This window comes from Thamnophis elegans, chromosome 2 (genome assembly GCF_009769535.1).
Source record: "Thamnophis elegans isolate rThaEle1 chromosome 2, rThaEle1.pri, whole genome shotgun sequence".
NCBI classification, from domain to species: Eukaryota; Metazoa; Chordata; class Lepidosauria; order Squamata; family Colubridae; genus Thamnophis; species Thamnophis elegans.
This window is the reverse complement of record NC_045542.1, coordinates 42,769,434-42,795,465: the sequence shown is the minus strand read 5'-3', so window position 1 is coordinate 42,795,465 and position 26,032 is coordinate 42,769,434. Positions and strand designations below refer to the sequence as shown.

Genomic DNA, 26,032 nt, shown 5'->3' with positions numbered 1-26,032 from the left:
GTCATATGTGTGAATCTGCAAGCCATTATTTTTGCAGTCAACTATTATTAAGTAGCCTATTGTCTAATACAGTTGGGAATCTATCCATAGTCTCTTGTGCGATAAAAAAAATGGTGACACAGACATCTAGGTGAACCCATTGGCATGATGTATGGTCACAAAATAGTTGTCCACAGCAATGTTCTGATCATATGCCAGCTGTGCTTTATTTAATCATGGCTTCCTGAAAAAAATTACAATTTGCTGATTTTGCATTACATGTGAATTGTATAAAAAGCTAACCTGCACATAAGAAACTATATTATAGCATGGCATCTTATTTAAATCTAGCTTCTGCATATGTCTTTGTTTTCATTTTTTTCTTTTTTCAATTGAATCATTATGCATCAAACCCTCTGCTTCCAAAAATTAAATACTTTCATATTCAGCAAGATTTTACATATGAGGGTAATCTTTTATTAAGTCTTTTATTTAAAAAATAGCAATATCATATTTAATGAATTGCTTTATACTAAGTACAATCCTGAAGATAAAAATTGTTGTGATTCTAAAATGTACTTTTTAATGTAATTATTAAAGAACCTGTCCTTCCTTCAATCAATGGCAATCTAATTCACTCTCCAATTTTTGTATTGTAAAGCCTTTGCAATGCAAACAGAAAACAGTAAGTACTGCAGATGGAAGCAACACACCAAACAAGAAGCAACAATCTACCCTAAACTAAAATTCTCACTTATTTTATATTCTGGATGAGTTTACACAACAACGGTCTTAACCTACGGCACTTTCAAGCCACTAAGTTTATTATGAAACAAGCTTATATGGCCTCAGCGTTTATAATTTATAACCATTTTTTAAAACCCATATGCACTCACAAGTCAATAATAAAAAAACAAATATAATTGGGTAAAATATAATCAAAATCATTATTCCTAATAAAAAAGGGCTAATTGAATAAGAGGGTCTTGATTCCCTTCCCAAAGATAGCAAAAGAATCCTATGTAGATATTGGGGAAAATATTTCAAGGATAAGCAATGGGAAAACGTCCGAAGACAGAAAAGCAGCGGGGCAGCAATAACTGAACGATAGAGTGACAAAGAAACTCTAACCTAAATGAGAATAATTAAAATATTTGAATCATTCTTGGTCGTTCGTGCTCATGGGATGTACAAAACAAGTACAGTTTTTTTAAAGACCTGCCAGCTGTGATTTTTGTTGTTTGTTTGTATTGGTAAACTCGGATAGTCGACGAGACTCGGAAACCATATTAATCCCATTACATAGTAGTGCATGCATCCAAACAGTCTTTTTTTGAGCCACACGTTTCACTTTTTACAGAAATCTATAGGCGTGTATCGCAAAATCTAGCCTGCTATTCCAGGCTGCTTTGCCAATGGCTGAAGCAGAATAGTAGGTGGAGCCACGTCGGTTTGAGAGACACGTGTACAAAGGAACCAGGAAGTGACTGCCGGAATTGGAGTAACTGCTGTATATTGCAACGTCTGGGTGATCTTATTGAGTGTATGTAGTGAATTATTATTTTTAAATAGAATTGGTTATTAATTTAAAAAAAATCCAGGAGGATACATTGAAAACAAACACCCAGGAAGGCAAAATTCTTGCGGTATGTTTTAGGAGGTTTTATCTTAAAGAACCAAACAAACCCGGGTTAGTACTGGGCGGGGGGGGGGGGCGGATGATCTAACTATTTTTACTTGTCAAGTTTGTATCTTCGATTTTTTTACAGATTGATTATTTTAAAAATGGACCGCAAATAGTTTTTTTTAAAAATATATTTTACATTGTGGCAAACCGACCGACCTACTCATTCATTTTGGTGCCTTTCACGTTTTAGGTGGGCTATTCAAAGCTTTGCTTTGAATGAAAATGGCCATACAGACGGATTAAATCCAGTGTGATTAAAATAGAAGAAATTGTAATAGTCTGCAAAGGTTAAATTGGCGACGATAATATTATTATGGAACTTCATATAGACTGATTAAGTTACAGTAACCTGGAGTTGTGCCTCCCCTTCCCCAGGGCTGCAAGTTCTCAGATAAAAATCTAAGCAGACATAGAAGGTAGGAGAAAGTTCTATGACTATTTTTCTTCTCCATTGTAGCAATTCCCTTGTGCAATAACTTCCTTGATGAGAACAATGCTTCACTTGAAAGACAAAATTAGCGCAAGTCAAAAACACAACCCAAAGATTAGGAATTCACCTGATGTGCCTTTCAAACAGTGATTTGTGGTTTAATATGAACCAGGCATCTATGCTTGTTCATTTAATATTATTAAAACAGCTCATAGTTTATAGTGTAATGTGTAAATTCAGCTGGAAGTAAATCTCTCGGTTCATGAAGGACTCACATGCTTAGAAAGGATCACAACACCATTCCAATTTTATGAGGGATTGAAGGATGGTAGAAATTCTTCAAGGATCCTCCTCAAATGGATTACTAGCTAAACTGTCTTACTCCTTATGATATCTCCTATATTGCCCTTAATCCTCCCTTACAAGAATGGGTAAACTTTTGGGATGGAAATATTTGAAACTTTGAAGGTATGTGGTTATTGTTTTCTTCAAATGGCTGCCATGAGAGGTCTCTTAAAGAGCCATGGTGGTGCAATGGTTAGGAGAATGCAGAATTGCAAGCAAATTCTGCTGACTGCCAACTGCCGGCAGTTCGATTCTGACCAGCTCAAGATTAACTCAGCCTTCTCTCCTTCTGAGGTGGGACCCAAATTGTTTGGGCCAATATGCTGACTCTGTAAACTGCTTAGGGAGGGCTGTAAAGGCAGCATGAAGTGGTATATAAGTCTAAGTGCTATTAATCTTTTCACTAAATGGCTCCTAATGGTAGGTGTGGCCAATCATAAAATAGTAATTTACCAGAAGGCAAACAGATAATGTTGGTTCCCCCCCCTTTAGTTTACCTGGGAGTCCCCCCCCCCACCTTCCTGGACAAGCAGACACACTTCTATTGGAAGCATCATTCTTCCTATTTTTATTTTCTAAAAGTATCTACAAAGCCAAAGTGGGTCCAGAACCATCTTTTAAATAAGGATGATTCTGAGGGATAATGGTTTGCTCTATATTTAATTACAAGTATCTAATAATATATGAATAAGCAGGCACTTTATGCAGATATGGTGATGATAGGTAGCATTTTGCCAGTTTCAGGCACACTTGAGGAGACACAAATCAAATAACTTTCTAACTATTGACTAATAGACAAATAAAATGTATTTCCGAAACAGAATAATTGATTTTGATTGGCTCAGATTTTAAGTTTTCTACCTAATTTTCCTTTCATGTTTACCAGATCTTCAAATCCAGAATTCCTCATTATGATACTTGGTTACAATCCAGTGTTGCAAGCACTCCTAGGAACTTTACTGACTTGGGGATTGACAGCTGCTGGCTCCGCACTTGTATTTATATTTTCCAGTAGGCAGGTGAGGCCTGAACATTTTTGGTACAAATTTCAAAATTAGAGGATGAAAAATGCATTTTCAGCATTAGATATGATAAAATTGTGAATGTGGAGTATAAGTATGGATCTGATAATCACCATAAATACTAATTATGGCATGTGGGAGTTATGTGATAGAGCTGGAAAAAGTAATGAGTTTAGTATTAAATTTTTATATCTTTAATTAATACTCTGCAGACATTTAGCTGAGATTGTCTAGAAATGCTTGTCTCTAGCTTTTGCATTTTTAGAAGAGTAAACCAAATTGCTACAGCAGATAAATAGGTCTTTTGATATCATAAATTTGAAATATTTATTATTACCTGGGTTATATTAGAAGAGATCCTTCTAAAACTCTTTGAAAGTCATATTTATGATATCCAAAACTATATTTATCAACTGTAGCAATTAGATTTTATTTTAAAAGTGTAAATAACATAGTTATTGTGATTACCTTTAACCCATGTCCTGACATCTGGAACTAACTTGGGAAGGTTTCAGGAATATGCAGTTGTTGCAAAAGGCAGTTGGCTATGTTCCTACCAATGAAAGTGGTATGCTAAAATTGAAGGAGAAATTCCCTTTTTTTGTGCTTCTTCTGTAAGCCTGAATTTTGGTGGACAGAAGAATTAACCAGTATATGTTTACAGCAGCTTTCCCAGTTTCATGCCTTTCAGATATGCTGCTATTACAGCTGTCAGCATTCTTAACCTGCATGGTGGTACTAGATGAATATTTTATGAATTGCAGAGGATATCAAAATGGGGAAAAATGACACATTTTGAAGTGTGATGTCTTTATTAAATATGGACTAGATTTTTAACTCCGTATTGAGTATCATCTTAGTTTTACAAGAGACTAACATACACTTACCCGTATTTTTCGGAGTATAAGACGCACCAAGATTTTGAAGAGGCAAATAAAAAAAAAGTTTTTTCAAAAACGGACTGTTTTTCCAAAAAAACACCCCCTTTTTTTCTCAAAAAAAGGGGGGGGCATGAATAGCCTTTAGGAGGCTTGTAGAGTGCTCCTGGAGGTTGGGGGTAGGGGCAAAAATAAGCAAAGAACGGCCTGTTTTTCGCTCATTTCTGCCCTCCCCAGCCCCCAGAAGCATTCTGCAAGGCACCTAAGGGCTATGCACGGCCATTTTGGTGAAGGGGCAGGGTTTCGGGAGGCAAAAATGCTGTATTCAGTGTATAAGACACATCCAGATTTTCAGCCTCTTTTTTGAGGGAAAAAGGTACATCTTATACTCCGAAAAATATGATAGTGTGTTTTGTGTGTTAGGGTAAGCTATAGTGGATTTTTTTTTGCTTTTCAATGCAGCTGTTTTCTGCAAGCTATGTTTTACGGCTTTGCATGTTGCACGAAGCCAGCAAATTAACATTTACATAAACTATGATTCAACGTCAAATGTGAAATTATATGTTGCTGCTGCTGCATACAGTATCATTCTGACGACTTGTAATCTTACATTTGCAGAGACGAATCCTGGATGGGAGTCTAGGCTTTGCTGCTGGGGTATGTAATAACTTGATTTAATTTATAAATTTCTTAAGTTTACTTTGACTTATCTGACCTCCTCATTTCATTTTTCATTTATTTTCATTTATTTGACATTTATAGGCCGCCCTTTTCCCTGAGGGGACTCAGGGCGGCTTACAATTTGTAGGAAGGGAGTGCAAGACAAAACACAAAAAGAAAATGTGGAATATAATAAAATAAAACAATAAAACACAACATTCATTCAGCATTCGGGTGGGGCGAGATTAGGGTCTTATCCCCAGGCCTGACGGGATAGCCAGATCTTGAGGGCTGTGCGGAAGGTCTGGATGGTGGTGAGGGTACGAATCTCCATGGGGAGATCGTTCCAAAGCGTCGGAGCTGCTACTGAGAAGGCTCTCCTCCGCGTAGTCGCCAGTCGGCACTGACTGGCGGATGGAATTCGGAGGAGGCCTACTCTATGCGATCTGATGGGACGAAGGGAGGTAATCGGCAGAAGGCGGTCTCTCAAATAGTCAGATCCACTACCATGGAGGGCTTTATGAATGGTAAGTAGCACCTTGAAGCGCACCCGGAGATCAACAGGTAGCCAGCGCAGCTCATGGAGGATCGGTGTTATGTGGGCGAACCGAGGTGCGCCCACGATCACTCGCGCGGCCGCATTCTGGACTAGCTGAAGTCGCCGGATGCTCTTCAAGGGCAGCCCCATGTAGAGCACATTGCAGTATTCCAGCCTAGAGATCACAAGGGCTCGAGTGACTGTTGTGAGGGCCTCCCGATTCAGGTAGGGCCGCAACTGGCGTACCAGGCGAACCTGGGCAAATGCCCCCCTGGTCACAGCTGACAAATGATGGTCAAAAGTCAGCTGTGGGTCCAGGAGGACTCCCAAGTTGCGGACCCTATCTGAGGGGTGTAAATTTTGACCCCACAGCCTGAGTGATGGAACGCTGGCCAAATTGTTGGGAGGGAAACACAACAGCCACTCGGTCTCGGGTTGAGTACCAGTTTGTTAGCTCTCATCCAGTTCTTAACGGCCTCAAGACCCCGGTTCATCACGTCCACCGCTTCATTGAGTTGGCACGGGGCGGACAGATACAACTGTGTGTCGTCCGCGTATTGGTGGTATTTTATCCCGTGCCTCCGAATGATCTCGCCCAGCGGTTTCATGTATATGTTAAATAGTAGGGGGGATAAGACCGAGCCCTGCGGCACCCCATAAGTAAGGGGCCTCGGGGACGATCTCTGCCCCCCCACCAACACCGACTGCGACCTGTCCGAGAGGTAGGAGGAGAACCACTGCAAAACAGTGCCTCCCACTCCCACCTCCCGCAGTCGTCGCAGAAGGATACCATGGTCGATGGTATCGAAAGCCGCTGAGAGGTCAAGGAAAACCAGGATGGACGCATGGCCTCCATCTCTGGCTCTCCAGAGATCATCGGTCAATGCGACCAAAGCGGTTTCTGTGCTGTAACCGGGCCTGAAGCCGGACTGGAAGGGGTCAAGGTAACTAGCTTCCTCCAAGGTACGCTGAAGCTGGAAGGCCACCACCTTCTCAACAACCTTCCCAACGAAGGGAAGGTTGGAGACTGGACGGTAGTTATTAAGAACGGCTGGATCCAAGGATGGTTTCTTCAGGAGGGGTCTCACCACCGCCGCTTTAAGTGCGGCGGGGAAGTGCCCCTCCCGAAGGGAGGCGGTAACGACCGCATGGATCCAGCCTCGTGTCACCTCACTGCTGTTGGCAACCAGCCAGGAGGGACACGGGTCCAGTATACAGGTGGAGGCACTCACAGCTCGCATAGCCTTGTCCACATCCCCAGAGGCAACATCCTGAAACTCAACCCAGAGATGGTCTGCCAAGTTATCCCCCTGTGTCTCGGCTGGATCTGCAGGGGTGGAGTCCAAGTCCGACCGAAACCGAGCAACTTTGTCCGCCAAGAACTGGACATACTCCTCAGCCTTACCCTGTAAGGGGTCCCCTGCCTCCCTCCTATTTAGGAGGGAGCGGGTTATCTTAAACAGGGCGGCTGGACGGGACTCGGCGGACGCAACCAAGGTGGCAATATGTGTTCTTTTAGTTGTCCTTAATGCCCTGATATATTCCTTGGTGCATTGTCGATGGTATTTGATCTGTTGGCATTAGGACTTCTAGCTGAAGTTCCATGAATAATCACCTGTTCTGTTTAGAATTGGTGGTACCATGTTGCTTATCAACACTCTTTTTCCCCTGCCCCCATAATTGAATAGAGCCAAAGGTTAGGCCCTGCTTGCATTTGTTGGTTGTCAGAAGGCTAAAGGGCAAATGGGTGTTTATACCTTACAAATAACACACATTTAATTCCTTCAAACTCTTGAAATTGCCTCTTCCCAAAAGGCTTGGGTCCTCCTCCCTCTTGTTATGGGTTCTTTTATATGCTGTCAGACTTGTGAGGTAGTCCAGAAATGAAGCCCACCCATATGAACTAATTCTACTTTGTTGTATTGTTAATAGAATTTTGTAAGTCTGAAAGTACATTTCTCCCCTCTCCCCTCTAAAGCCCAAGAAATTAAAGAGGTTCTCTTCTGAGAAAAGGAACGCGGTGGCTCAGTGGCTAAGACGCTGAGCTTGTCGATCAGAAAGGTCACCAATTTGGCGGTTCGAATCCCTAGTGCCACGTAATGGAGTGATCTCCCGTTACTTGTCCCAGCTTCTGTCAACCTAGCAGTTTGAAAGCATGTAAAAATGCAAGTAGGAAAATAGGAACCACGTTTGGTGGGAAGGTAACAGTGTTCCGTGCGTCTTTGGCATTTAGTAATGCCGGCCACATGACCACAGACATCTTCGGACAGCACTTGCTCTTTGGCTTTGAAAAGGAGATGAGCACTGCCCCCTAGAGTCGGAAACGACTAGCACATATGTGTGAGGGGAACCTTTACTTTTACTTTCTGAGATGTTTGCCATGCCCACATACCTGCTGTGAGTTGTGATCTTTTATCCAACTGTTCCCCTGTTGTGGCTCTCTCCCTTATCTCCTAAGGTGATTCCCACATACCATTATACCTGCCACCCAAAACCCAGCATTGCCTATTAGCCAACTTTAATCCTTGCCCTGGAAACAGATGGGATATGTCAGCATCCAGATGCTGTGGATACCAGGAAAATGCTACTTGTAATATGGAAATGATTTCTGAGATAAATGGAATAATTTCCATATTATTTGTGTTTTTATTATATCTCTGTGGCATTTTCAAGAATCGGGTTTAATTTTTAATCTCCATATACATTATCAAAGTCACCAGTTAATATTCCATATGATGTAGCATTTTGGGCCATTTTGGAGATGGAATGGGGGTGGGGTGAAGTTTTTCATTTTTTTTAAAAAAAGAGAAAAAATTTACAGGGAAAAATGGAAAAACGTGACAGTTCTCTTATTAAAGGTAAATTTTATGTTCTGGTTTATAACAAGAATATATAATTGAAGCAGAACATAACAAGATCAAGGAATCTGCAATTCAAAACGGAATGTTGCATCTCTTTTTTTCTAGATTTATGAAATGTAGGACTAAATGTTCTATATTTTATTAAGTGATATTTGTGTATATATAGACAATTCCCAAAATGGAACTGCAGGGTGCTACGTCTTGAGATATTTCATTTTGTAACATAGGAAAGAAAGGAATAAAATATTAGTGGGCAGAAGGGGGAATGACGCTGTTAACAACTATAATCATGTTTCTACAGTAGATTTAGATGTATGCTGTTGACAGGTACATGTCACAGTTTTTATGGACTAATGAGTTATTTTATTTATCTAAAATTTATATCTCACACTTATACTTAATATTTATTATCCCATAGATATATCTTTAGAGCTATAAAAATACACATGGGACTTGGAAGCAACTATTTCATGTTAATTCCTTAACTGTATAGGTGCATTTGCAAATTGGTCATTATTTACCAGCAGCATTTGTAATACACTTCAGTCCCAAAGGGCTTTGGCAAGCACAAAATATCTTAAAGTTAAAAAAAAATCAAAAACACCCTCTCAATTCAGACAAGTTGAGTAGTAAAAACTGTGTTCATTACTCTTTGGGCAATAAGAAATTGGCTATGCTAGATGTAAGAGAATGCTTGAAATCTGTGCTAAGACAATATTAGGGCTACTCGGTGATCACAAAAAAATAATAATAGAGAATGTTTGGAATTCCAGATAATTGTTACAAAAATGGAAGTGTGTGTTTGTGGGGGGAGACGAAGAGAGAATGGTGTGATCAGAAAATCCTGACATCTGTAGAGTTGTCTCAAGAGAAAATAATGGAGGATGATATGGATATTCACATTTGACTGCACCTCCTGTAATAATTGGAGGTAGAACTGGACTCATAGCATGAAGAAAATAAGCCCTTGCGAGATGAATGTAATTGTCATCAGTGTGTAGGAAACTGATTATCTACAGTTTTATTCATTAAAAAAATAGAAAATATTCTGTGAAACTCCACTTAGTGTCACAAATGACAGTTGGGCATGTTTGACGCATTTAAATTGTGTTGCTTAATGTATTTGAAAATACAAGGAATGTTGCCAAGCTGCCAGTTCAGGTTATTGTTTGGGAAATATATTAATTTCTCATCCAAGATTTTTCAGCCAATACTTTAATGCCACCAAAATGCTCTGTAAACAACTAGGTAGAGCCGGCTGTAGTGCAGAAGTTGACCATCTGGGAGTGGGTCAACAAAACGTATTTCCAGGCTGTTCTCTTTATTCTATTTTTATTCTTTCTTCTTGAAATGTGTGTCTGTCTTCAAGCATATTCCAGCAACAAGAAAGGACAGGTGGTCCTCAGCTTACAGCCACAATTAAGCCCATTATTAAGTGAGATAGTTAAGTGAATTTTGTCCCATTTTACAATCTTTCTTGGCATAGTTGTTAAATGAATCACTATAGTTGTTAAGTGAATCTGGCTTCTACACTGACTTCTCAGAAGGTTGCAAAAGGTGAGCACATGACCCAGGGATACTGCAACCGTCATAAATATGAGTCAGTTGCCAACCATCTGAATGTTGATCACATGACCAAGGGGATGCTGCAATGGTTGCAAGTCACTTTTTTTCAATGCTGTTATAACTTCAGTCACTAAATAAACCATTGTAAGTCAAGGACTACCTGTATTGTGATTCTAAGTATTGCAAAAGAAAATGCTATTAAAAGCAAGAAACTAAATATATAACTAACATAAAAAATGAACAACAAAATTAGAATCTGGTTGCTATTATTTAGTCTTCTCTAAAGATGAAATGCTATTCCTGAAAGATAGGAATTTATCTTCGTGGATATAGATATTGACAAAGAGAAGCAACTGTCAAAACAGTCTTTGGGCTTATTAAAACTAAGTGCAAAAACAAATCTGAACCAATTCCAGCAAAAATATGTAGTTTTGTGAATCCTGCTTGTGTTACTCCATTCTTGTGTTTATTTGCTTTTCTGAATAGATAGTAGACGTTCTTTGGTGTATCACTAGGCCCTGGGTAACATAATGATATCCTTGAATGCCTTTGGAAATGAGTAATGATTGTAGGGACGTGGTGGCTCAGTGGTTAAGACGCTGAGATTGTCGATCAGAAAGGTCAGCAATTCGGTGGTTTGAATCCCTAGTGTTGTGTAACAGATTGAGCTCCCATTACTTGTCCCAGCTTCTGCTAACCTAGCAGTTCGAAAGCACGTAAAAAATGCAAGTAGAAAAATAGGAACCACCTTTGGTGGGAAGGTAACAGCATTCCGTGCGCCTTTGGCATTTAATCATGCCGGCCACATGACCTTGGAGATGTCTTCGGACGGACAGTGCTGATTCTTTGGCATTGAAATAGAGATGAGCACTGCCTCCTAGAGTCGGGAATGACTAGCACATATGTGTGAGGGGAACCTTCCCTTTAATGATTAGAAAGTTGTCCCTTGGTTGTGTTTCTTGGCACCATAACATTTGATTAGTGGATGGCATCTTTCCTTGTTCTTCTCATGGCAGATGCTTTGGGAAAGCATCTTTTCAAGTTCTTTTCAAACCTTTGGAGGCTGCTAACTGATGAATCAGACAAGAATATGGATTCTAAGCCCAGGGCATCTTTGTGTATTCCTTGCTCAGATATGCCTAACTAATCTTTTTTGTCATTTTGTGTAACAGTGTGAAGCTTAAATATTGCAAATGTGTAGTCTTTTTGACAGAACTCTGTGTGTTTGCTTCAAGAGAACATTCACTAAAATGCCAAGGATGTTTGCAGCTGGGAGCTTTAAAACTAGATAATTGCAACAGAAAGCAACTTATTTTAAAGTCTTAATAATGGTTGATTCAATTAAGAAATCACTTGCAAAGATAGGCGGCCATACACATTAAATGAATGAATGAGTATTCCTGATTGGAGAAATGGCATGGAAGTGAAACACTTTACGTCAAGACACACCCTTGAGTCCTCAAATCTTTTTTTCCCAGTGAGCACACTATGAATTTTGAATGCTTCCACAAAGGGAGGGGCTGTTCCATCCCCAAATGGCTGTCATGGCCAAATGTAAAACAGTAAGCCAAGTGGGACATTGATCCCCAAGGACATTAAGGGCAGAATATGCCATGTTGGGAACTCTATATTTCAGGTATTACAGAATGGTGAGAAAATGTTCTTCTCAATTAGGAATACTTCCATATCCACGTATCTTCCAATTATGTTGGATGCTATTATCTTCCTGGAAATCCCCCTGCCCCAGAGTAGCTGGAAAGGGTACTGCAAAAGAATGAGGTAAAATAAACTTGGCATCTCTGACGCCGGTGTTACCTTGTGGAGAAGGGGTATGTGGGTGTGAAGAGCGGAGGGTGTTGTTGTTGAGGAGCTGGAGGGAAAACTATATGTGTGGTGCTTCTTATCTGTGACATACAGTACTGTGCAAAAGTTTTAGGCAGGTGTGAAAAAATGCTGTAAACAAAGAATGCTTTCAAAAATGGAAGTGTTAAAACATTTATGTTCATAAATGAACAAAATGCAATAAATGAACAAAAGAGAAATCTAAATCAAATCAATATTTGGTGTGACCACCCTTTGCTTTCAAAACAACAGCAATTCTTCTAGGTACACTTGCACACAGTTGTTGAAGGAACTCGGCTGGTAGATTGTTCCAAACATCTTGGAGAATTAACCGCAGATCTTGGATGTAGGCTTTCTCACATCCTTCTGTCTCTTCATGTAATCCCAGACACACTCGATGATGTTGAGATCAGGGCTCTGTGGGGGCCATGCCATCACTTCCAGTACTTCTTGTTCTTCTTTACGCTGAAGATAGTTCTTAATGGCTTTGGCTGTATGTTTCGGGTCATTGTCCTGCTGCAGAATAAATTTGGGGCCAATCATACGCCTCCCTGATGGTATTGCATGATGGATAAGTATCTGCCTGTATTTCTCAGCATTGAGAACACCATTAATCCTGACCAAATCTCCAACTCCATTTGCAGAAATGCAGCCCCAAACGTTCAAGGAACTTCCACCATGCTTCACTGTTGCCTGCAGACACTCATTATTGTACCACTCTCCAGCTCTTCAACGAACACACTGCCTTCTGCTGCAACCAAATATTTCAAATTTTGACTCATCAGTCCAGAGCACCTGCTGCCATTTCTCTGCACCCCAGTTCCTATGTTTTTGTGCATACTTTAGTCGCTTGGCCTTGTTCCCACATCGGAGGTATGGCTTTTTGGCTGTAACTTCCATGAAGACCACTTCTGGCCAGACTTCTCCAGACAGTAGATGGGTGTACCTGGGTCCCACTGTTTTCTGCCAGTCCTGAGCTGATGGCACTGCTCGACATCTTCCGATTTCGAAGGGTAATAGATGTGTCTTTCATCTGGTGCACTAAGTTTCCTTGGCCTACCATTGCGTCTATGATCCTCAACGTTGTCCGTTTCTTTGTGCTTCTTCAAAAGAGCTTGAACATCACATCTTGAAACCCCAATCTGCTTTGAAATCTTTGTCTGACAAGTGGTGGCTGGGTGGGCGCCAGACTAGCCCCACTGTCCTGGCCAAGTGGCACCCGCGGCTGCCGCTTACCTTGAATGTGATGTTGTGGAACTCGCCTCTGCTGCTGAGGGAGGGCTGGCTGGGCAGCATCTCCCCGTTGGCCACTCTCTAATGGGCCGCGCCTGCGCCCCTGCTCAGCCCGGCCGACGAAGTGGTGGTGGCACATTGCTAGGCAATGTGCAAGGTGGAGGAGGGTGCGGCGCTGCCGCCCTTGCCCCTGGGGCTCTTCTTGCGGGACATGCTGGCTCCTCCGTGTGCAGCCTGGCTCCCAGCGCCGCCGGCATCCTGTCCGATGCCCATCCTCGGAAGCACAGTCGGTCCTTTTTGGGGGGGAGGAAATCCCCAAAACCAGGTTGCCCAGCACCCTGAAGAGGTCTGCTCGGGGCTGCAGTGGCTGCAAAGCATGGCATGAGGGGCAGAAGTCCCTGAATCCAGTGGGGCAATGCAGCTCCAGTAGCCCTCGCTAGGATTTCCCCATTCCTCTGCCCAGCCTTCCTTTGCTTAGGCTTCTTCGTCAAGAAGCGGCTTTTGGGACTAATGGGACTTGGGTTTCCAGTCCGACAGCTCCCGCCGCTTCTGGACGTCTATTGCAGTTGCGAAGAGCCAAGGAGAGCGCAAGTGTTCTCAGCGCTCTGGGAAGCTGCGAAAGCGGCTGGGAGGGGCACGCGGCTTGGGTTAGCCTCCCTGGATGTCACAGCAGCCTCAAGCCTGCCAATCTTGATGTTTTTCACATCAGGGCATGCTGCAAGAGGGAGTGAGTGAAGACCTTTTTCGGCCGGCGCAAAGGACTTCTCCAGACTTGCTTTGCTGCACACGGGGCGGCGGGCCCGCACTCCCACCCCCAGCAATCCAGAAAAGGTCTTCACTCACTCCCTCTTGCAATATGCCCTGATGCGAAAAACGCTGAGATTGGCATGCTTGGCGCTGCTTCTGTGACATCCAGGGAGGCTAAACCAAGGTGCGTGCTTCTCCCTGCAGCTTTCGCAGCTTCCCAGAGCGCACTTCTCTGTGCTCTCCTCGGCTCCTCACAACTGCAAAGGCTCTCTATAGGGCTCTTAGAGGCATGGTGCGGATGGGCGAGGGGAGCGAGCGGATGAGCGGCGACCAGATGGGTGGGTCCCAGGGGTGAGCGAGTGAGCGGGCGTTCCACTACTGGAACCGGTTCTAAACAGCATGCTAGATTTGTGGAATCTCTTCTAGCGAACCGGTTAGAACCGGTAGGAACCCTCTCCTAGTTTGGTTCATTTTGCCAGTGTCATAAAGAAATAAATAACAAACACATATTTGAAGACAGTATTAATTCCTTAGAAGTCTAGATCTAGTTCTTCTTTAGGCTTTGGATAAAATTTGTTTTTGTATTGATCTATTTGGCCTTTTCAATTCTAAAGAAATTTAAATTTGCATGGAAGAGAATACTGGAGGAAAAATCTGGTTTTCAGGTTTCTCAGACTTGTGTTGGGTTTTGAAAAAGCTCACTGATTTATTTGGGACAAAGAGATAGGAATTCAATTTTCAACCATTTGTATGCATGCAGCCTTGCATTGTACCGTCGGACTTTTATAGTAGCTTGATTTAATGCTCTTCCCCCAGGGCTAACAGTGGGTGAGCATGAAGACACAAGAATAAGTAGTTCCTGGGGGACCGAGGAGGTGGGGGAACCAGGTACTTCCAGTTTTATAATAGTATTTAGGAACAGTGTATATCTTATTTCCTATTCAGACTAATGTTTGGACATCTCTAGCAGCATAATAAAGTTCCTGCCATTACTTGCTTCCACTTTGCCTGCTATTTAGCAAGTTTTAAAGGGCAAGTTGCCCTTCCAGACTACATATTGCTTTGTTCTATATATTTATTGCATGCAGTCCTTTGATTGTAGCAAGAATCTAGATATAGAATTTTAATTAGATTAAAACATATGTTTATATATAAAAAGCAGGACAGATAAAGGTTCTAATTCCATCTATTTCAACCATTAAGCTGCTGTTACTCATTGCAAACTCCCATTAATGTAACTAGAAATAATACAATACAATTTAATTTAATTTCAGTTTTAATTTTCAAAAGAGAAAAAAAATGAGAATATTGCTGCTCCTGCTGCTAATTAAATGTAGTCACTACCACTCTTTGTGATCCTCAAGTCCCAGGATGCATCTTTTCTTCTGTTTTGTCAAACTTTGCAAAATGTCATCCAAACATGGCATGATTATAAGATGACTCTAGAATTTGTTTGTACTGTGTGCTATGTTCTTACATCTTCTTTTTGTGACTCTGTTGAAAAATAAAGGTGAACTATATCAGTGTTTTTCAACCACTGTGCCATGGCACACTAGTGTGCCATGACATAGTGTAAGGTGTGCCGTGGGAAAAACACTTTATATATAGTCAATATAGGCACAGAGTTAAAATTTTTTTAACATTTTCTAATGATGGTGTGCCTCGTGATTTTTTTCATGAAAAAAGTGTGCCTTTGCACAAAAAAGGTTGAAAAACACTGAACTATATCACTGTCTTCAGTTAAGTTCCAACCCCCACAGTCATTTTTATGTCGCTAAGGTAGACTATGTTCCTCCCCATTCAGATCCTCATAGTGTCCATATACCAGGGCAGCATCTAGAATCATCTCTTATTTCAGCCCAGGACTTAAGATATGCAATTGCAAATTATCTACTGATAATACCTGAACTCATGCCACTGGTGGAACTCCCTCAATGTGTCTTCATGAAGATGTTTAAACAAGAGGGGTAAGTTCTTTAACACCCTACAATAGAGAGCTTTAGAAATCATCCTCTCCCCCCTTCCCCTCTTCCAGCCTGAAAGAAGAGAACCACTATTTACACCCTCTTGCGGCACTTAAACTTCTGATGGCATTCAGGATAATGTTAGACAAGTATCACTGGAAATGCTGGGTAATTTTTAAGGGTTTTGCCCCTTACTGAGCACTTCCTCTGAGCACTATGTATTTTTGGACTACTCAGGAAGAACATCTGACTATTAGTTGCTCCACTACAAAACACTGATAATATGGCTGAGTTGTTTTTCAGTAAGAAGTACAAAAGTTCCAAAATCATTTTGACAGTTGTAACACATGGCTTGGAATGAACTCATTGCTACATTTGTAGGAATGCTGTCCACCATCAATATCTTGTAGTACATTAAATCTGAGCTCTCTGGTATATTTTACAAGCAACCCTATGAACAAATTATTACCTAATCCGTGAGTCAGTTCCTGGTCTGTTATATATTCCCTGTTTTTATATAAAAACCCCTCTTAATTTTTTCCATGATATTTATTTGCTCTGAATCCGGCAAACGCATGCACACTGGGCAGCTGCTCTTCTGGTTTCCAGTGCTCCCATGTGCATGAAGATCAGCTGGCCAGCACGCTGGAACCTAGAAGAACAACAGGCGACGGCTCCCGTGCCTGGAGAGATGGCTCTGCGTGCCACTTCTAGCAGACGTTCCATAAATTTGCCATCATGGTTCTAGCTTCTGGTCTCAATGATTTATGCTGCCTCTATCCATGGCCATGCTTCTTCTTTCTCTAATCCTCCCCAAACCCTATTAGAGCTTTGCCTATCTGTTTTTGCTGCCTGTCAATCTAGGAACATTTCCCTATACGAAGATTCAGATATCCTCTTCCCTTCCTTGCTTCACAGGCCAGCACTCAGAGCCTCCCACAAAGATGCAGCCCTCCACTCTTCCCAGACACCCCCGAATTCTACCCTTGGACCCAATATAATTCTTCTCATGTCTCCCATACAGGTTCCATAATACATTGCTACTAAGCAAAGAGCAGGCAAGAAAGGAGACTGAGTTCACAAGGAGTCCACTGGAGAGGGTGAATGTGTGCATGATTATGTTCATGCATGTTGTGGGTTCCTTTGTGTCTATTAAAGTATTGGACTTTGATCAGGGAGATTGTAGGAGATGACCCTGCTGAGTCCAGGGGGCAGGGGGTGTCAAATGTGTCATCAGTTTGGAATCACTAGGCTCTCACAAGAAACCTAAATCCAACCCCCTATGAATGCTTGTTGATTTGCCCTGACCATTGGTAGATCAGATTCATGTGAATAGGTAGCATGGAATAAACATTTGTGCTTGTGAATTATATCTTGACTCCTGATGTCCCGCTCCTGGCAGACTCAGGTTCAAATTCACACTTAAGAATGGAGCTCATTGGTGACTGTTAATCGTATTTCTCAACCCAACTTGTTTTATAGAAAAGATGTTAGGGTAAACTTGAACGGGGACACTCCATAAACACTCTTGAGGATTCAGAGAAAAAGTGAAATATAAATGTAAAAAAAATACACTTTTTGCATATACGGTGCATTAGTTTGCATTGTCACCTCTCCAGTTCAAAAATGATGTGTTTAAATGTTTACATTGTTTTAGTTCGGCGGTTTGAATCCCTAGCGCCGCTAGGAATGGGCTCCCAGCTTCTGCCAACCTAGCAGTTCAAAAGCACATAAAAATGCAAGTAGAAAAATAGGAACCACCTTTGGAGGGGAAGGTAACAGCGTTCCATGTGCCTTTGTCGTTTAGTCATGCCAGCCACATGACCTTGGAGATGTCTTTGGACAGCGCTGGCTCTTTGGCTTTGAAACGGAGATGAGCACTGCCCCCTAAAGTCGGGAACGACTAGCACATATGTGCGAGGGGAACCTTTACCTTTACTCTTAAAACATGTTAATAAATCAATTAGCAAAAAGAAAATGCAGAAAGTACCAATGGCTTTGAGAAAACTTCAGCAGCCCATTTTTTCCCCTTCATACCTGCCTGCTTAGGTGGGAGCCTGGAGGTATCAGCTGTACAGAAGTCACAGTAGGAGATGACGATTTGGATTGTGGAAAGAACTAAATTCCTTTCTGTCCACACAAGTGTTTTTCTATTAAGCTTGGGTCTTCCAGCAGAAACAAAGTTCCCCAGAATTAGGGTACCATTCAGATCAGCATATTATGTTGTGCCAAAGACTGCTACTGGAAGGCTACATCAGTTCGCCTCCTGCATAGGAAGAATGGTATTGCTTGTATTCAAGCAAAGTGGAGACCAGGGGGAGGGTGGGGCGTTAAGAGACCCAAACAGCTTGTCTAATTTCTTTGAAATTATGGAAGCTAGGTACCCTTGACATATGCACATCATACGTTTTTCTTCTTCACATAGAGTAAAATCATTAAAAAAAAATTCAGGATCCAGAGTTTCCTTTTCATGTCAAGGAGAAATACAGAATCAGAAGATGCAGTGAACTGCAGAAGCCTGGCTCTGTAATTAATTAAATTCAACCCACTACTCCTGTCTGCTGAGTGTTGCAGAGCTCAAAAACTTTCATTGCCAAGAGGATGAAAAATATCACATACCTGCCCTGCTTTAATTCTCAGGAAGCAGTTTTGACCTGAATATGAAGAATGTATTTGATGATCACTTTAAGGCTGTAATGGAAAATATATTTTTTTTAAAAAAAAACTAAAACCATGATGGCAAATCTATGGCACGCGTGCCAGAGGTGTCACATAGAGCTCTCTCTGTGAGCACGCATGCTATCGCCAGCTACTGTTATGGATGCATGCATGCAACGGAATCGGGAAGAGCAACTGGACGCCACACGCATGCGCACCGTCCAGCTGCTCCCTTCCAGGTTCCAGCACTCCAGTGCATGCACCCTCCAGTTTCGGCACTCGGTGCCGAAAAAGTTAACCTTCACTGATCTAAAAGAATGGTGCCCCAAAGCTAATTTTTTAAAATGAGGATGGAGGATCACTTTTGCAATTTGTTTTGCTTGTGCTGGTTAAATATATCCAAATCTACATAGGTAGCAGGTTTATTGCATGTCTTTTTAGTTATGATGCCTTGGTGATTTAGGATGGCTACTTCGAACATCTCAGTTCCTCTCCCTCTTGCGGAAATGACAAAGAGAATTAGACTAACAATGTGCTTTTTAATTTTTTTATTAGCTATTGACTGTCAGATTTGAGGAATTTGATCCATAATCTGACATTTGTTGTTTTTGACGAACAATTTGGATGATAGCACACCAAATGCCATACTTTCTAGCATTACTTGGAGAACTCTGGGTCTTATTCTGGGGAGAAAAAGGGAATGTTCCTCATGTGTCACACTACTGTTCAAATGTTTCTTGTATTTCTAAGAGAAAGAATCAGACAAAAAGGTTGTCTCACTATCTATCAGCAAGGGTGAATTTTAAACTCTCTTGCACAAATAGTTGAGATTATTCACAGAAAACCAATTTTTTTTTGTTTTTAGGCAATTAGCAATATTAGACAATTTTTGTTAGTTTCTAGACAATTAGTAATGAAACATAGCAATGAGGAGAGGCCATGTGCCATGACACCATTACTGACTTTGTGGTAGATTGAAAGTTAACCTATTGTTCTTGCCAGGGAAATAGCTATATCATAGCTATTTGACATTAAGCAAATGTCAAATAGCTATGAAATTTTCAGAGTTAAATGAATGGTGAAGGAACAGTTGGCTGAATGTCAACCCCACTAGGTAGTACAGACCAGGAAATTACCTCCAAAGGAAGGCTAAAACTACATTTATAATAATCAGCTACAATAACAAAAAAGTATGATATACATACATATATATATATATATGCGCTATAGACTTTAATTATATATATATATATATATATATATATATATATATATATATATATATATATATATTAAGTATAATATAATAGTATAGTATAACATAACATAACATGACATATAACATCACATCACATCACATCACAACACAACAACACAGCATAACATAGCATAGTATAATATAATGATGTGGTGGCTCAGTGGCTAAGAAGCTGAGCTTGTTGATCAGAAAGGTTTGCAGTTTGCTGGTTCGAGTTCCTAGTGGCGCATAACGGAGTGAGCTCCCGTTAGTTGTTCCAGCTTCTGCCAACCTAGCAGTTTGAAAGCATGTAAAAATGCAAGTAGAAAAATAGGAACCACTTTTGGTGGGGAGGTAACAGTATTCCATGCTCCTTTGGCATTTAGTCATGCCGGCCACATGACCACGGAGACGTCTTCGGACAGCGTTGGCTCTTCAGCTTTGAAATGGAGATGAGCACTGCCCCCTACAGTTGGGAATGATTAGCACATATGTACGAGGGGAACCTTAATATAATATAATATAATATAATATAATATAATATAATATAATATAATATAATATAATATAATATAATATAATATAATATAATATAATATAATATAATATAATTAATATAATATAATATAATATAATATAATATAATATAATATAATATAATATAATATAATATAATATAATATAATATAATATAATATAATATAATATAATATAATTAATATAATATAAATAGAAAATTGTAAGAACAGAAAAACAAACTATGTTCTGGATTGATTACAAAAAGGCATTCGACTCATTGTCACATAGTTGGATCATAAAATGCTTAGAAACAACTGGCATTAGCAGAAATATTACATCCTTCACTGAAAAGACGATGAAACAATGGAGAACTGAGTTGGCAGTAGGGAATGAGAACTACGGAATGGTTAATATCAAGCGAGGAATTTTCCAGGGTGATTCACTTTCACCTCTTCTCTTCATCATCGCGATGATCCCACTATCAGTAATCTTAAAAAAAAAAAATGAAATTAGGCTACCAAACAGCCAAAGAAGCTGAAAAAATTTCTCATTTATTATATATGGATGATTTGAAACTCTCTGGAAAGTCAGAAATAGAAATCCAATCACTGACAAACACGGTCCGAGTATTCAGCACCGATATTTCAATGCAGTTTGGCATGGAAATGTGTGCCACTGTATCTATAAAAAGGGGCAAAATCACTGCATGTGAGGGTATTGAAATGCCCAATGGCCAACTAATTAAATGCAATGAAAATGAAGCCTTCAAATATTTAGGCATTCTGCAGTTGGATAACATCAAGCATGGAGAAGTAAAAACTATTGTCAGGGGAGAGAACACCAACAGAGTTAGGAAAATTTTGAAATCTAAATTGAATGGTGGAAATACAATCAAGGCCATAAATACCTGGGCAATACCAGTTATAAGATACACAGCTGGTATAGTTAACTGGACACAAGCTGATTTGGACATTTTGGACTGAAAAACCAGGAAACTAATGACAATGCACTACAGTTTACATCCACGTGTTGATACTGATAGACTATACCTATCCTGAAAATCAGGTGGCAGAAGATTCTTTCAAGTGAAGCAAATAGTTGAAGAAGAAAAACATGCACTGGCTGATTATTTAAAAGAAGGCCAAGAACATCTATTAATCGAAGTAAAGAACAAAAATCTGTTGAAGGTCCAACAGACAAAACAAGAATACAGAAAAGATGTGATAAAATCAAGAATGGAGAGTTGGCAGAACGAAGCATTGCATGGCCAATTACTTGAAAAAATAAAAGATAAAGTGGACAGTGAAAAATCTTGGTTATGGTTAACAGCACATACATTAAAGAAAGAAACGGAGTCACTAATTCTGGCTGCGCAAGAACAAGCTATCCGCACAAATACCATTAAGGCCAAAATCGAAAAATCCTCTGATGATGCCAAATGCAGACTTTGCAAAGAAGCTGATGAAACTGTTGATCACATACTCAGCTGCTGTAAAAAAATCGCGCAGACTGATTATAAATTACGGCACAATTCAGTAGCACAAATGATCCATTGGAATTTGTGCAAAAATTATAATATTAAAACAGCAACAAACTGGTAGGAACATAAGCCTGAAAAGGTCACCGAAAATCAGATGGTCAAGATCTTGTGGGATTTTTGCATACAAACGGACAAAATACTGGCGCATAATACACCAGACATCACACTGGTTGAGAAAAATAAAGTTACAATCATAGACATCGCAATACCAGGTGATAGCAGGGTCGACAAGAAGGAATATATAAAAAATGGCAAAATACCAGAACTTAAAAATCGAAATCCAACAATTATGGCACAAACCAGCAGTGGTAATTCCATTGGTAATCGGCACACTGGGTGCTATTCCAAAAGCACTGGAATTACATTTAAAACAGTTAAAAATTGACAAAATCACCATCAGTCAAATGCAAAAAGCCGCACTGCTTGGATCTGCACACATATTACAAAAATACCTTACGACGTCCTAGGCCCCTGGGTGGCGCCCGACTAGTAATTAATGCCAAATCCGGCGAAACAACTGGCCGCTGTGATACAATTCTGTTGTTGCAATAATAATAATAATGATAATAATATAATATCAGTCCATCCAGCAAGAAATAACATTAAAGAGGATATGATTGAAGGATCTGACCTCCCTTATTCTATGGCACTTGGAAGACTCTGAAAAGGTTGAGAGTTGGAGTGCCTATATGTAAATCCAATATGTTCAAGTGGAGGCTTTTAGCGGATTACAATACGCTTTGTGAATGTGAAGAGACACAGAGCCCAGCTCATCTGCTGGTATGTTAGCTACTACCAGAAACATGTAGGCATAAGGGCTTATTTTCAGCCAACGACAAAGCCAAGAAGGTGGCTTCATTCTGGCAGTGTAAAGTTTGATTTAGACATGGAAGAACAACAATAACAGAATCTTGTAAGTATGATTGTGCGATATCTTCCTACTTCTTGTACTTCTGTGAATTAGGGAGTTGTCTCTCTGAGGCCCTTCCAGATATTATTAGACTGTTGTGGATTTAAAACATGTTTCACCCCTTTTGATTGTAGTAATGATGCTTATATATCTCCATCAAGATGAACTTCCTTACGCTCTACATTGAACTGGAAATAGCAAACTGAAGGGAAAGGGAATATCTACTATGTATTTTAGATTCATTTCCTTTTTTTATACAAATTTGACAGCAGGCTATTGGATGGAAAGTTGTTCACAGAACCTTTCTTAGATACATGAAGTGCCCAGAGTTGAGAATGCTTTTAGATAGGAAGTCTGAAGATGAGAAGGACTTGCACTGGCTTTCTCCATGATCCAGAATCCCAAACAACCAATGTGAATACACTTTTCCCTCAGACTTCTTGCCTAAATATTTAGAGACTGGATAGAGATTTGGGAGGTCTGTATGTGCACAGTCTCATTTTCTACCCTGAATTCTGGATTTTACACGTAACCAACCAAATGCCTGAACAAGATTAGAAGTAGAGAAACTAAACAATTTTGAAGTTTTTGAAAATCTAATAAACTTTATATTCAGAGACAAACAAGGCACTTTAAATTACTGTGCAGTGGAAGTAAAACAAATTTGGCTTTTGATTAATTATGTCATTTCATGCCAAGAATTGGTAAGAACTGTATTTTCTGGAAGGAAGAGTAGGCGTCTGTTCCTACTTTATTCACTTTATTAGAAGTGACAAACAAAAGAATAAACAAAAATTATGTTAAAAATTTTCAAAGATTTTGGCTTAAAATACAGATGAACAGAAAACTAGCTATAAGACTATTTTTGAAGGTGTTAAAATGTTTTTTTAAACTCAGAGATGGAATAAAAGGTTGGCTTATTGATCAGGATTAAAAGATAAAAATAGTTCATCTAATTGCCTTTACTGGATTTTTGCTGATAAAGAACAATATTGAAGCATTTGGATTCTGTTTTTACCTACTAGATAAACTTTTTTTTTGGGGGGGGAGAGGATATATTAATTTGTGTTTAGTTAGGGTGATAAGTTATTAAGATTGTCTGTAATGGTTGGATGAAGGCGGAAGGTACTTTTTCACAGTTTTTTTCTTTTGATTTTTTTGTATTATTTTTGTTCTTTTCATTTATAATTCTTAATAAAAGTATTTTAAAAAAGAGAAATGTAATTGTAGGGATAAATAAAATTCAGTAGGAAGTGAATATTTATTTACCCAAACAGCTGAACAGAAACAGCACGGGCCTGGACAAAAACAATGGGAACAGGAACGGTGACAAACATTGACTTTTCTTGTGGGAAACTGGCAGCGAGTTTTGGGAATCACAATCACATTTCCAATTAAAAATGGTATAAACATCATGGAAATGTCAATTCCATAGGAATAATATGTCCTGGATTATTTGTGCCTTCTTTGAATTAATGGATTTTAGGTATTTTGATTTAAAAATTGTTGCAAAATACCAGCTTTAGGGTACTGACAAACAAACGGCTAAACACAATAAAAGACTAATGTATATATATATTTTGTCTTGTAACTTTAAATATTTAGATTTATTTTTACATTTTAAAATGTCATAATATCTATTCTTTTCATTTGGGAAGATTAGTGCTATAATCCAGTGTTCCCCAATCTTTCCGGGTTGGCGGCCTTGCACAGGAGGAGGAGAAAGAAGGAATGGTTTTGTATTAGGGGTAATCGTGCATGTGCACAGCTTCATATATGTAAGTGGCAGGCTCATGCGCCTGCCACTCACTTGATAAGGACTGTCAGCCCTGATGCCCGTCACTTGTGTGGGCTGAGCTGCACAGCCCAGTTGAAAATAGCCAATGGCCCAGACGTTGGGGACACCTGCTGTACTTGCTCTCTTTCCCGCCCCCCCCCATGATAGGAATGCTGGGATATACTAGTAGAGGTGGTAGTTTTTCCTCCACATGGGGAAGTAATGCCTGAAAAGGATTAGAATGCTTTCTTTCTTCTTCCTGAGCACTTTCTCCTGCCTGTGTTTTTGTCTCCAGGGCTCACATCTGGAATAGGTAAATCCAAATGCACTTGATACCTATTGTTAAATAATGTAAAATTAATGTCATTGGAACAGGTGTTTCTTTTCTTCTATCTTGAAAAGGAAGCTTTTAAAATGCTTTTTATTCTGACTCCCAGAATATAAATGTTAAATTAATCTCTTTTTAAAAAATAAATCAATCCAGCAACTTGTTGAAAGCACAAGGTGAGTGGCCGGAAAACTTCTCTTTTATCATCCCTGTCCCTCAATAATCCTGTCATCTTGTGGCACACGGCATTTGAATGCTCTCTTTTTAGCTCTTAATTTAGTTTAATCTTTGTGGCAGTTCATTGTGGGATTTTATTTCCTATATTCTCGGTGGTGATGGAAAGCAGCCAATGAGTTTTGTTCACTTTGAGGAACCCTGAAGCTTGGCAGTGCTGTGAGTCACTGATAAGATAATTATGGCAGCAAAAAGACTTTATTAAACACACACACACACGCACGCACGCACACCACACTGGATTGAATGCCAGCAAACTAGGGTGGGATTCTGTAGCTGTCTCTTTCCACAGGGTACCATGCCAGAAGAAGAAGTTTACCTAAATATATAAAATAAAAATGCTGCACTTTATCTGACTTTCAATATAGATAGGTTCTCCATTTCAGTGTATCTTATGTAGTAAGGCTACGACAGGAAATCCTACTGCACCGTAACAATTTTTCAGCTTGGCTATCTGCCCTTATAAATTTGGTGGGAAACATTAGGCTTTTGTCAATTACTCAGATTTCAAGGCTAGCAAGCAGAGATTCAAGCACAGAATTTTTGATAAGCTAGTTGATTACTGATATTAGTACTGGAGTAGGAAACCAGCTGTAAATAAACCACACACAAACATGTATACATATATACATGTATAAATATAGATATATATGTGTGTGTATGCATGTATGCATATATATAATGTGTGTGTATGTTATATACATGTATACATACATATACATATACACATATATGTTTATGTACATATGTGTGTGTTAGATATATGTGATATATGTGTATATGTATATGTATGTATGTATGTATGTATGTATGTATGCATGTGTGTGTGTGTATGTGTGTGTAATACTTTCCAAAGGTTTGAACCTTAACATCTCTTTTTCCTCCCTTAATGAACATTGTTGCTCAAGGAAAAGTTTGTTTTATTTATTTGTTTATTGAATTTGTATATCCCATGTCGCTTGTATGTAATTCTGGGCAGTTTATGCAATTAAAATAAAAATTAAATAAACATTAGCAATGCATATAATTGGCCATTAAGAATCAAATAAAAACAGTTAAAGACTATGATAACAAAAA

At 39.7% G+C, this 26,032-nt stretch overlaps 1 protein-coding gene across 5 annotated transcripts in view; it reads left to right on the top strand.

Annotated features, from left to right (window-relative positions):
• The first annotated feature begins 1,442 nt into the window (after positions 1 to 1,442).
• SLC39A11 (solute carrier family 39 member 11) overlaps positions 1,443 to 26,032 on the top strand; it is a 371,144-nt gene continuing 346,554 nt past the window's right edge. For 2 of the 5 annotated variants that reach the window (XM_032211065.1, XM_032211061.1), the window contains exons 1-3: positions 1,443 to 1,522; positions 3,328 to 3,460; positions 4,960 to 4,998. In XM_032211065.1, the coding sequence (XP_032066956.1) occupies positions 3,353 to 3,460; positions 4,960 to 4,998 (147 nt within the window). In that variant the 5' untranslated portion in view covers positions 1,443 to 1,522; positions 3,328 to 3,352. Of the gene's footprint in view, positions 1,626 to 1,856; positions 2,083 to 3,327; positions 3,461 to 4,959; positions 4,999 to 26,032 lie in introns of all 5 variants that reach the window. The other 3 variants (XM_032211064.1, XM_032211063.1, XM_032211062.1) reach the window with 3 other exon arrangements.